General features: G+C 39.3%; 2 protein-coding genes across 2 annotated transcripts; both read right to left on the bottom strand.

Moving 5' to 3' along the window:
* Nucleotides 1-3,385: 3,385 nt before the first annotated feature.
* Nucleotides 3,386-5,075, bottom strand: LOC101164041 (uncharacterized). The gene is made up of 5 exons (XM_004086750.5): nucleotides 5,003-5,075; nucleotides 4,195-4,902; nucleotides 3,977-4,108; nucleotides 3,870-3,907; nucleotides 3,386-3,781 (listed from the first exon to the last, which is right to left on the bottom strand). The coding sequence occupies exons 1-5, from the start codon at nucleotides 5,058-5,060 to the stop codon at nucleotides 3,653-3,655; spliced, it is 1,065 nt and encodes a 354-aa protein (XP_004086798.1). The 5' UTR covers nucleotides 5,061-5,075; the 3' UTR covers nucleotides 3,386-3,652.
* A 3,353-nt stretch (nucleotides 5,076-8,428) lies between these two features.
* LOC144981335 (immunoglobulin kappa light chain-like) lies at nucleotides 8,429-10,697 on the bottom strand. Its single transcript, XM_078936736.1, has 5 exons — nucleotides 10,581-10,697; nucleotides 9,768-10,475; nucleotides 9,550-9,672; nucleotides 9,443-9,480; nucleotides 8,429-9,357 (listed from the first exon to the last, which is right to left on the bottom strand). The coding sequence occupies exons 1-5, from the start codon at nucleotides 10,636-10,638 to the stop codon at nucleotides 9,229-9,231; spliced, it is 1,056 nt and encodes a 351-aa protein (XP_078792862.1). The 5' UTR covers nucleotides 10,639-10,697; the 3' UTR covers nucleotides 8,429-9,228.
* Nucleotides 10,698-12,617: the final 1,920 nt, after the last annotated feature.

The following is a 12,617-nucleotide window of genomic DNA, read 5'->3' as shown; positions in this document are numbered from 1 at the left end:
TTGTCAATCCTGGTAACTGTTGGTATTGACATAGAACTTCAACCTATGCAATTTCATAATTTATCTCTACATTGTTATGAATGTATTCTTATATATAATACCCAGTCGTATGTCCACAAATTCAAAAGGCCACCAGTTATCTTAATGGCGGCTGCTAAGTTGCTGAAATCGCAATCACTTCTCTTCAATAAAAATGTGTTTTTTTAGACTTTTGATAACTGTCGTAAAAATGTATACTTTTGCTTCTTGTACTCATATATGTAGTTGTTTTATTTCTTCGATAGAGTAATGTTAAAGCACAACCAGGGCACACTGATGACATCACTGCTGTGTAACTCAGCATGGGTTTCAGCATCGGCTTGTAATGTACTAGCGTACTAGCTGTAGTTGTAGGTACTGATATGACTATTGTAGTTGTGCAACTTCCAGACGGTGTTATCGTAGTGTCCAAAATGCTATTTATTATGCCCCACATACACAATGTTTATATATTAATTGTAGAGTAGGGTTAGTTAGATAGCCGCGTCTGAATTGACAGGGTGTGCCAGCGAGGGAGAGCCAAGCCAAGGATAATGGGGCTTTTGGTTACCCGGATCGCCCACAGATCACACAGGAATAAATGATGAACGATCTGAAAGTTTGTTGTCCATAAGACACACGGGGAATTTTCAGGCCTAGCAACTGATCAAGCACATGAACAAGCCAATGCTGTTGTGAGCGTTGTTGGTGCAATTGGAGTCACTGAGGACCAATCTGTACTCAGGCGTTGGATGTTGTCTGGCCTAGAAGTCAGCCAGTTAGTCAGCCAGTACGAGCTAGCTTCCCAGATAAAAGCTGCAAATGAAGACAACAGGCATCATGAACAAAACAGTCAGGCCCAAAAATCCTTCACTGACAAGGTCAGGAAGTTGTTTGGTGCCATGAAGGATCTGGCCAATCCTTTTCTGGAAGAGTCCAAAGACCTACAGTACTTGTGCTGGACACAAAGATTATTGCACATCCTAGTGCTGAAGAGCTAGTTCAATTACATTTTTAGATAGGTTAGGTTGCCTTCAAAGACTTTCAGTGCGATTGGCGAAAAGGTTTCCTCATACAAGTCCATGAAAAGAACAAGACAGACTTAGTTCAATAACAACTAGATGTATCTTCCAGTGACAAGAAGAAGCAGGTCCTGAAAGGTGACTGCAATCTTCCAAACATGTCTCTGAGCTCCTTATTTTACATTCCACTTTACTGAACCCCAGAAAGACAGCTACACAAACAATAATCTGGTTTTAAGTCAGAATTTCTGCTTGAGGGGCGGCTGTTGTACAGCGGTAGGGCGGTCGACCCATGATCGTAAGATTGCAGGTTCGTCTCCCGCCTTGCAGGCCCATGTGTCGAAGTGTCCTTGTGCAAAACACTGAACCCCACCTTGCCTCTGGATGCAGGTTGGCGCCAGTGTTCGGCAGCAGAGCTGCCACCAGTGGTGTGAATGTGTGTGTGACTGGGTGAATGTGTCTGTGACTGTAAAGCGCTTTGGGCCTTGTAGGTAGAAAAGTGCTATAAAAGTATACACCATTTACAATTCTTTGTTTTTGAAACCTATTCGGAAATAAAGCTTCACAAAATGCTCCACATCTTTCATCTTCAAGCTAGGCTCCGATAAACTGATAATGTTGGAATTTTTTACTGGAAGGTGTGCAGAAAGGCAAACATGTAGGTCAGTAACAGCACCAAATGGAAAACAGGAAGTAAAGGAAAAAACACAAAATCCTGCAAACATCTGTTCTTTTTGTTTCCTGTTGACAAATGTCAACACGGGCGGATCAGCCCAATTAACTCACCTGTTCCGCGTCCTACTTAAGAACCAGGTGTGCGCTCTAGGTCCTCTTCATCCATTTCCGTGAGCGCTGCGTTTGTCGCCCCACCCTCCTCCCCAGCTTCCACCTGTGAGCTCCATTAGGAGTAGTTTATATATTTTTCTGTGGAGATCTTGTTTTATTATATCTGAACGGAGCCTTTTGCCAAACCAATAGAAAAAGAGAGAGAAAATAAAGCATTCTCTACTCCAGGGGTAGGCAAACTATGGCCTGCAGGCTGGATCCAGCCCGCCTCCATGTTTGGTCCGGCCCACTGAACAATATCAGAGACCCATTTTTTTTTTTTTTTTAATCTGGCCACACAATCAAGATGTGACATTTTATTACCCCCCTTTTGCAGTCTGTATCCCAATCTGAAACCCTCTCAAAATCCCTGTGAAATAAAACAGAAGACAGTCTTCTCTTTCTACATCGCAGTTCATCTTTCCCGGTTTAGCTCATTATTTTGGAGCAATTATGCTGCTTTTTTAAACAGCGCACCCTGTTCTGTGTCCTGATTGGCTGGAGACCTTGTCAATCAATCTCCTCAGTCCGTGTCTCCTGTACAGAAACACGGAGCTTTTCAGATCTGCAAAAATCTGTGATCGATCAGATCTTGGACCTAATTTCTATGAAGGTTTGAGAATTTCAACAAGAGAAAACTATGAAAATGTTCATGTCTGGATGAGAATAGTGTAGAAAGTGGGCAGTGAGGAGTTTTACTGCCATAAACTTCTGTAATCATACTCAGTGGATTTCACCGATCACGGGTTATTTTTAGACCGTAACTCCGGCAATAAAGAAGGGACCTCTGTTCTGGTGAAAAGGTAACGCAGAAATATGCGGAGCTGCAGCAGAAGAGATAGAAATTTGTTTTTTCATTACTACTGGATGAGAAACAGACGCGCAGGACACAGCGCAGCTGCTCAAACTGTGAGACGCATGATGAGCTCAAAGTGACTGCGTAATTATGATGGGAGAGGATCCACTATTTATTATTTTTGTTATTATTTCTTTTTTAAATGTATCAGTATATTTTTCCTGAATTTTTGTCTTTGAAAATCAAGTGTAATTTGGTCAGTTTTATTTCATAAATTGTGTTATTTACTTTATTAAAAGGATCATGAATGAATGAAACTTTATTCATACAGCACTTTACAACTCCTTGAAGGTACCAAAGGGCTTCACAATAAAAAAGAGATCTAAAATGGGAACAAAAGTTTTAAACTAAAAACTCTAGAATATTCTGTTTCAGAATATAATTTTCAATCCAAATGTTTTCATCTACATTCTATGTTATATCATTCTCACTCCACGCATCGGCTCGTGGACCGGCCCTTCTATCAAATTTTAGAACCCAATGTGGCCCGCGAGTTAAAATAATTGCTCACCCCTGCTCTACTGCATGAGTTGTCTGACTGAAATAGACAGTCTTCATTTCACAGAAACACAAATTTCAAAATTACAGCATTATAAGGAGCTATTTGAAAAAATAAAATCTTGGCTAACATAATATTATCAGCATTATATGACAAGAAATTATCAAACCTTAATTTGTATAGAACTTTTACAACTCAGGTAACTCAAAGTGCTTCACACAAAAACATAATTAAATTTAACAACAAAAGGACAAGACCAACAAATATTTTGTCTAAAAACCGCACAATGCCAACAACATGCACACATACACACACCATAATAAAAAGAGTGATAAACTGATGAAATGTAGGAATTCCTTGTGATGGTGATTTTACTTTTTAAAAATCTATAGAGCAAAAAGATAATTGAAATCTGTTCAGTGATTTAAAGCTTCAGTTCTGCTGTCTCACACTCGCATACAGACAGTCGTTGTTGGAGTTATCATTCTGTCTTCTTGATCTGTTGGACTTCTTAACATTAACAGCAGCATAATGGAGGCTTTCTGCGTCTTTGTTCTCAGCCTGAAACCAAATTAACAGAAGAGAATCACAGAGTGAACTTTGTGGGAATCCAAGATTAACATGATAACTGAAGAGAGTTGAGTCTCACCTCTGTGCTTCTTAAGGGGGCAGCAGGTGATCTTTCCTCTGGTTATTAAACAGAGAAAAGTTTAATTCAAGAACACATTTGTTAAACAGTGAGAGAAGTTTGTGTACCTGTGGAGGTGCAGTTGTTGCTCTTGTGGATTTTCCACAGCAGAAAAAGCAGAAAAGCAACGAGGACGCTCATGACCGTCAATAATCCAACCAAAGTGTTCAGAATCACAGAGTTCAGAGGAGCTGCAGAGTCTGGAACCAGATTAAAATCAATTTAACCTTAAATTCACTTGACTATTGTTTCATCCACAACTTTATTCTTCAAAGGTAAAACTCACCTGTGAGGTCCAGCTTGGTTCCGTTTCCAAACAGTATGTGTCCACATGAGACAACAGCACAGAAGTAGATCCCATTATGAGACTCTGTCAGGTTCTTTATGGACAGCTTGTAGACACAGTTGTGTGTTTGTGTGTTGTTCTTTCTCTCACACTGATCATTCCTGCCTCCATGAGTGTAAATGAGTCCTGGATGAGAGTCTTCAGAGTCTTTGAACCAGTAAACTCTGTGTTCTTCATCACAGCTCCCAGTGTGTACTGTACAGTTCAGAGTCACAGAGTCTCCTGCATGGATGTTCTCAGAGGACGACTGACTCACTGAAGTCTGGATGGTTGAACCTGAACCTTTTACATCAAGTGTAAAAGCTGCTTGAGAAAACAAATACGTATAATGATGTGAAATGCAGAAGTACGTAGCGGAGTAGGATAGGTTCAGATCTGAAATTGTCAAATTACTACTTTGTTCTGATGTTTTTAGTGTAAAGCGTGGATTGTTCTGGTATTCATGGGAAATTTCTTTTTCTGGACTATATTTGGTGAAATATGCAATAAATGTTGGGTTTCGTCCCAGAATATGTTTGTACCATAAAATATATCGCAAATAAATTCCGTCATAGAAACATGGTAGAGTCACAGTTTCTCCAATGTGAGCTGATAGAAAAGCACTTTCTTGGTGATCAGATGAAGATGATCCCAGAGGAGGGCTCTGTGCTGAAATAAAGATTAAAAAATCAAACTTTTTCCATTTTTTTCTCAATCTTAATACAGTTTAAAAATTCATTATTTCTTAACATGAAATATCATAACTCACCAGAGTTCCCTGAAAGCAAACATGTCAGAATGACGACAAACTGAGCAGGTGTCACCATGTTTGGATTCTGGCGCTGAATGACAAAAAGCTTGACTCTCTCTACTTTATAGATGAGAGACTGCGTCTGATTGGTCCGTCTGAAGTCACACACTTTCCCTTCTTAGGAAATATGATCACATGTTCACAGAAACCAACTATGTCAAGATTTTATCTAGACAAGATAAGGGCAGGGATGGAAAGAAAGTTGAGGAACCTTTGGTTCAAGTTCTAGAAGTAAAGTCAGAGGATATGAAGCGCTATTTTACGAACCACAGTTTGAATTTAGTATAAAAATATAGGAGTGGCTGACCAGCTGCCCTACAGTAACTTCTGATAGGGTTTTTAATGTGCAAAAAGTCATAAGAAAGAAAATCCAAAAATGGTTTCTGAATTTTATTTTTCCTTTACCGATTTGTGGTTTAAAGAGTAAACTTTACACAAAAATATTCAACACAGACTCAAAATTGGGAGCACATAGTTTCTGACTTCTCCACCTTAAATTTCAATAAGTCCAAGTACAGTCCGGATCTACTGACAATCATCTTCAATCAAACTCTGCTGCCAAGTGTCCAGCAGTAAGAAGTAGACAAGAGAATGTTCAGAAGAACCCATTGATGGAAGTGAAGGAACTGTAGAATTGGAGTCTTCTTTTGTGTTTAATAGTTATAAATCAACGGTGTTAACTGAACTGTGTTAATAAGGATGTTTAAATCAGTAAACAGCAGATATAGAAGATTAAATAAACAGAAATCTATTACCGATTTATTTATTTCTTGATTTTTTTATTCATGTATTTTATTTGAATGAGAGTTTTATCACTACATTTTGTACAGAAAACAGTTAATAATATTAGTATAGTTAATAGTATATACATGTTCCATAAAAAATGTATTGGCTCTCACACACTCACAAGTTGCGTGTGTGTGCGTGTGTGTGTTCGTTGACGTTGCGGCCCTCCCTCAGCTAGACCCTGCCTTCAGTGGCCCCCAGGTAAATTGAGTTTGAGACCCCTGTTCTATGAGGTATTATTTCTCTTCCTAATAGTCAGCCAGAATGTGATGCTATCATCATTGATGGTTCTGCTCTTGACACCCTCTGTACCAAAGGCATCAAGCACCTTTGAGGAAAATGATATCCGTGATGTGGTGCCAAAGATACAGAATTACTCAACAGAGTTTTAATGGACAGATGTTGTTTTCGATGTCCATAGGACTTCAAGCTTGAAAGCTAAAGCAAGGTCAAAGCATTCTAGGCTTAAAAGTGGCCGGAAAAAAAAAATTACCGCCAATCTGGTCGAGCTTTCTGAGAGAAAGTGACAACAAGACTGAGCTCTTTCAAGATTGCAGCCCTGGGTCCCAACAATGTCACAGTTGTGACCAAAGCAGAGCAGGCACTTTCAAAAAAAGTCATCAACCTGGGAGGACTGAGTCTGTGCAACCAGGAAGGAAGCAGACTTGAGGATATTCACACATGCTTACCGTGTAGCCAAGCAACACAACATCTCTGTTGATAAAAGCATGAAACACAGATATTCTCCAAGATGTAGGTTTGGAAATAATGTGAGTAGAATTTGGCCTTGGTCAGCCCATCAGATGGCTCCACATTCATGACCTGGTAGAGAATCCCGGTCCAGAAAAATCTAGTTGCATTCTGTTCTTTCATGCATTCACCTGTTGTGATGTCACATCCTTTCGAGGTAAATGCAAGTATGGCAAAGATGGGTCGTGTGCCCTGAAGTTAGCTCAGTCTTCAGGAAGCTCAGTCAGTACACACCTACCATTGCAGATGCTGACCTAAACATTCTTGAGAAGTTTGTTGTGACAATGTATGACAAACACAGTAATACAAGTAAGGCCGATGAGGCAAAACAGCACTTCTTTGCTCTGAAGCAAAGGTCTTAGGATTCAATTCTAGCAACCAGTATATCTCGAGCTCATAATGTAAAATGCTCTGCCTTACAAGCTTCATGCATATGGGGGCCAGGCAACAGAGTGCAACATCCAACCTGAAAGCCCAGCCAACTGGGGCTGGCAAAAGAATGGTCAGGTCTGGGAAATTATTTCGTCAACCCTCCCACCCATTAATCAGTCATGCCAGCGGTTGACAAACTGCTGCTACACCGGTGAATGTCGGGGGCCATGCAAAAACTACTGCAACACCTTGAAAAACACACAACTCTGCAGTTGCAAATGCATGGAGTAAAAGAAGGGATAAGCATGCATACAAGACAGCTAGATTCTATACTACATCAGTGCAAGGTGGGATCATGTATAACAACACGTCGATCAGCAACTTTGCTGTGACAGTTCATTTTTGCATCAAATTCTTATTATACTACTTTAGCATTATATTATGTACATTTTTTGATTGCTGTATGCAATCCATAATATCCAAAACTATGTGTTTTGATAAGTAGATCATCAGAATAGATTTATTATATGAAAATATAGACCAAATTCTGTGGACATAGGTATGCAGGAGGCGGCCATCTTAAAAATTGGCCACCATTTTGTCTTTTAGGTTGGATAACGTACCTTTAGTAGGTTCTGTTCCACATATATGCCAAATTTGTTGCTTGTATCCCCAAGTGAAAGATTGTTTCAGCAATCTTTCCCACTAAAAGGTTATTGTTCCTACTAAACTCCAGGAAGTGGGTGGGAAGTGGTGGTGGGGGGCCCAATGAATAAAAGCTCTTCTGTGATTGGTCAGACTGCTTTCTATGTTGCATTCAGCCAGAAAAAGAAAGAAATGTCTCTTCATCAATAAAGTTATAGGGAAGTTCTCGGATGAAAAAACATTTGGGGATCGTTTTACAACAGTTTGGTGTTAGAGCTCGGGATGCCCAGGCCAGGCGACACCACTAATGTGCTCCCCAAAGAAGAAACTACAATCTTTGAAGTGTAACTCTTACAAAGTTTAATGATGTTTACATTTGAAATCTCTTCAGGAGTAGGAAGGCAACATATGTTATGACTGTGACAACATTAATGTTAATCCTCTTAAACATTTGACTGGATTTTCAGTGTTCATTGTCATTTCATCAGAAATGTGATAATGTAGTGTGAAATTTTATGTTTACCCTCCACACAAGGGCAGGGTAGTAGTGACTTCATCCCGTATTCTGTTTGCATGAGCTGTATTGTTTTTTCTTACCAAAATGCTGTGCCTTTTTCATTCCTCAGATTCAGCAAACCTTTGAGCTGTGTATTTACTCTTGATCTAATAGCATTTTGTATGAATCTTTAAAATAACACAGCCATTGATGGTTGTTTTCTTTACCCCACATTTCCACCAAAAGAAACAGGAAGATGTGCAGAAAGGTAAACATGCAGGCCAGTAACACCAGCAGATGAAAAATAGGAAGTAAAGGAACAAACACAAAATCCCTTAAATATCTGTTCTATTTGTTTCCTGTTGTCAAAATAAATACAGTTTTCATTTCACAGAAACACCATCCATCCATCTTCCTCCGCTTATCTGGGACTGGGCCGCTGGGGCAGCAGTCTAACAAGAGATGCCCAGACTTCTCAGACTTCCCTTGCCCCAGCCACAGAAACACACAATGCAAAATTACAGCATTACAAACAGCTGTTTAGAATAACTAAATCTTGGCTAACATGATATTGTCAGCAGCTTTTCACAGTTATTCAACCAACATTTTGGATACCTGCTAATTTCAGTACAGGATCATGGTGTTGCTGGAGCCTACCCTTCTACTAAATGATAAAAGAGGGGTTAAATATGGAAAGGGCATTATTATATCATTCGTTAAATTAAAAAAAACATTAATCTGTGTTTGATTTGTTTCTAAAACAATCTTTAGTTTTTGAGCCTAAAGGTTACAAAACACAGAAAATGAAACTTATGTTGGTGTGTAAAACTTGAGAGTAATTTCCAAATGTCTGAAGGATAAACAACAGTGGATCCTAAAAAATTTCCTAAAAAAGATCTCTATCAAATAAAAAAAAAGATGTTTGATCTTTCGTAAGTAATGAGCAAAAGGGCTATAACTCAATATACATAAAACACTAGGAATAAAAATATATTGGACATACCAAACAAAATTTCCTAAAAAAAAAACCAGTGTTACTCTCTTCACCAAAAACTACATGGAAAAAACAGTTTTTACCTTTTTTAAATTTAATTTAGAAAAAAAATCATTAAAGTCTCTTCAGTGACCTAAAGGTTTAGTTCTGCTGTCTCACACTCGCATACAGATAGTCGGTTTTGGCTTCGTTCTTCTGTCTCCTTGATCTGTTGGACTTCTTAACATTAACAGCAGCATAATGGAGGCTTTCTGTGTCTTTGTTCTCAGCCTGAAACCAAATTGACAGAAGAGAATCACAGTGTGAACTTTGTGGGAATCCAAGATTAACATAACTGAAGAGAGTTGAGTCTCACCTCTGAGCTTCTTAAGGGGGCAGCAGGTGATCTTTCCTCTGGTTATTGAAGACAGAAAAGTTTAATTCAAGAACACATTTGTGAAACAGTGAGAGAAGTTTGTGTACCTGTGGAGGTGCAGTTGTTGCTCTTGTGGATTTTCCACAGCAGAAAAAGCAGAAAAACAACGAGGACGCTCATGACCGTCAATAATCCAACCAAAGTGTTCAGAATCACAGAGTTCAGAGGAGCTGCAGAGTCAGGCAACAGAAGAATAATGATTTAACTTTAAATTGGCTTGACTATTGTTTCATCCACAACTTTATTCTTCAAAGGTAAAACTCACCTGTGAGGTCCAGCTTGGTTCCGTTTCCAAACAGTATGTGTCCACATGAGACAACAGCACAGTAGTAGATCCCAGCATGAGACTCTGTCAGGTTCTTTATGTGCAGCTCATAGACACAGCTGTGTGTTTGTGTGTTGTTCTTTCTCTCACACTGATCATTCCTGCCTCCATGAGTGTAAATGAGTCCTGGATGAGAGTCTTCAGAGTCTTTGAACCAGTAAACTCTGTGTTCTTCATCACAGCTCCCAGTGTGTACTGTACAGTTCAGAGTCACAGAGTCTCCTGCATGGATGTTCTCAGAGGACGACTGACTCACTGAAGTCTGGATGGTTAAACCTGAACCTTTTACATCAAGTGTAAAAGCTGATTTAAAAAACAAATATGTTTGATGATCTGAAATGCAGAAGTAAGTAGCTGAGTCTGATGGTTTCAGATCTGAAATTGTCAAATTACTACTTTGTTGTGATGATTTTAGTGTAAAGCGTGGATTGTTCTGGTATTCATGGGAAATTTTTAATGGTGTTTCATATTTGGTGAAATATGCGATAAGTTTTGGTTTTCGTCCCAGAATATGTTTGTACCATAAAATATATTGCAGAAAAACTCCATCATAGAAACATTGTAAAGTCACAGTTTCTCCAATGTGAGCTGATAGAAAAACACTTTCTTGGTGATCAGATGAAGATGATCCCAGAGGAGGGCTCTGTGCTGAAATAAAGAATTAAAATTCAAACCTTTCTTCAAATGTTTTCACTCTCTTGGCACAAATGAAGATATTCAAATATTTTTTAAGCATGAAATATCATAACTCACCAGAGTTCCCTGAAAGCAAACATGTCAGCATGACGACAAACTGAGCAGGTGTCACCATGTTTGGATTCTGGCGCTGAATGACAAAAAGCTTGACTCTCTCTACTTTATAGATGAGAGACTGCGTCTGATTGGTCCGTCTGAAGTCACACACTTTGCCTTCTTAGGAAATATGATCACATGTTCACAGAAACCAACCATGTCAAGATTTTATCTAAACAAGATCAGTGCAGGGATGGAAAGAAAGTTGAGGAACCTTTGGTTCAAGTTCTAGAATTCAAGTAAACATATTGATAGATTATGAAATTAAATTAAATGTATTTTTGTAATATTTAAGTTTAGCTCAGCGAGTCCATCATGTAGTCAAGTAACTGTTAAAGTTAATTAAGGAAAACGTCAAAGTTTCACAGACATAACCGCGGCTAATGAAATGCAGCAGCACAGATCAACGCTTGAGGTCAGAATTTTGTCTAAACACCTTTAAACTGACAAAAAGTCTAAACTTCCGACTAATCCAATTCAAAACTCTTCACAGAATTTACTACACTGGACAGAGGATGTTCAAGATGGGTCTCAGTAACTCAGACATTTGTGAGCACTGTGATAGTAATCTACCTGACAGTTACATGCATGCACTGATGTTCTGCACACCTGTCCAGGCTCTCTGGCAACAGGTATGTGCCGATCTATGTTTAGAGTAAAGGAGGACAACCCAAGTAAGTCTAGGTTTATAGTGTTTTTAGTAAATTTGGGAGGAAGTTTGATTGCAGCCAGATGCACAGGTGAGCCTGAAAATCAGATAAACTGAAGTCAATATTAATCTTGAGTTCAGATCCAAGTTGCAAGATGATAGCTTACGGTTATGTTTCCTTATACTACAGAGGCTACAGAATAATCCTGCAGCACAGAGCAGATAACGTCAATTGGATGAGCAGGAGATTCCTTCAGACCTAAAAGACAGGGCGGGAATTCGTAGAACCAATGATTAACGGTGTTAAGCAATGCTTCTCAACAGAATAATGAGGCAAGGAAACCAACACTCCTCGAACTCCCAGGCCAAAGCAAAGGGGTAAAACACAAGCAAGAAATTTCCAAAAGGAACAGGGAGAACACTTAACTCAAACCAGAAACAGGGTCATAAACGTTAAAGTAGACATTAAATAGGACATGCTGGGATGTGAACTGAGTCAATGAGCTTGCAGTGAAGGAGTGAACCTGAGCCTATTAAATACTGGAGCAAAATGAGTTATCACACATTACAAGTGAGTGAAATCAGAGTGAAGGGAAAAGGGAGGGTGACAGTGAAGGCCCAGGACAGAATCATAACAACTCAATGGAAAAGTAAGACCCTCATGTCACCCTTGACAGTCAAAGACAGCACCACGTGGGCTAGCAAAGAAACTTTAGAGCTAACTGTGAGAAGGGCATCAGTTTTTAATGGGAATTTTGTTAAGGAATGCGTTTCCACAGCTGTGTCAATAATGTATCCATCTTTATTCCCAAATAGGTATTTCATAAAACAGTGTCACTTCATTTTAAGGACTTGTCTCAGGACATTTGTCAACAACTCAAAGTAGAGACATCGTATTGTGTTGCTTTTTCATTAGCATGTGTTAGGAGCACAGGTTTTTAATTCACCTTAGTCTTACATTTTTTTCCAAGTAGCTACTGAAAACAAAGAAATATTCCAAACAGTGCATGTGACGCGGCAGTAACACGGCAGCAATATGGCATTAACAGCACTAACGGGGCAAGTTAAAACAACATACCATTAAAAGTCACTGAGAGCAGCAGTAACTCCTCCTGTGCACTGAAACCATGGAAGTTTTCCTCCTCAGTGTCGGATTGGAATAGCGCCAGACATTCTTTGTCACACTCTCTTCGTCTCTCCTTCGCTGTCGCTGTCAGTTTGTCACTCTCATCCTGAGACAAATTCACTCCTGAGCTTGCGCTGTCCTCTCCTCTCCGTCATGCATCAGACCAGCTTTTCCAAACCCGTTGGTGATGGTGGTTTTTTTAACACTGCTTTTAATGATTGCT

Source organism: Oryzias latipes, chromosome 18 (genome assembly GCF_053564925.1).
Source record: "Oryzias latipes strain Hd-rR chromosome 18, Olatipes_Hd-rR_3.1".
In the NCBI taxonomy this organism is placed as follows: domain Eukaryota; kingdom Metazoa; phylum Chordata; class Actinopteri; order Beloniformes; family Adrianichthyidae; genus Oryzias; species Oryzias latipes.
The sequence above is the reverse complement of the archived record's forward strand: the minus strand, read 5'-3'. Positions and strand labels throughout refer to the sequence as shown.

Coding starts and splice junctions, on each gene's coding strand:
- LOC101164041 (XM_004086750.5), bottom strand. CDS start 5,060: ATGGTGACACCTGCTCAGTTTGTCGTCATTCTGACATGTTTGCTTTCA. Junction 4,903..5,002: donor TTTGCTTTCAGGGAACTCTG/GTGAGTTATGAT, acceptor TCTTTATTTCAG/CACAGAGCCCTCCTCTGGGA. Junction 3,782..3,869: donor CCCCCTTAAGAAGCACAGAG/GTGAGACTCAAC, acceptor ATTTGGTTTCAG/GCTGAGAACAAAGACGCAGA.
- LOC144981335 (XM_078936736.1), bottom strand. CDS start 10,638: ATGGTGACACCTGCTCAGTTTGTCGTCATGCTGACATGTTTGCTTTCA. Junction 10,476..10,580: donor TTTGCTTTCAGGGAACTCTG/GTGAGTTATGAT, acceptor TCTTTATTTCAG/CACAGAGCCCTCCTCTGGGA. Junction 9,673..9,767: donor AACCAAGCTGGACCTCACAG/GTGAGTTTTACC, acceptor CTGACTCTGCAG/CTCCTCTGAACTCTGTGATT.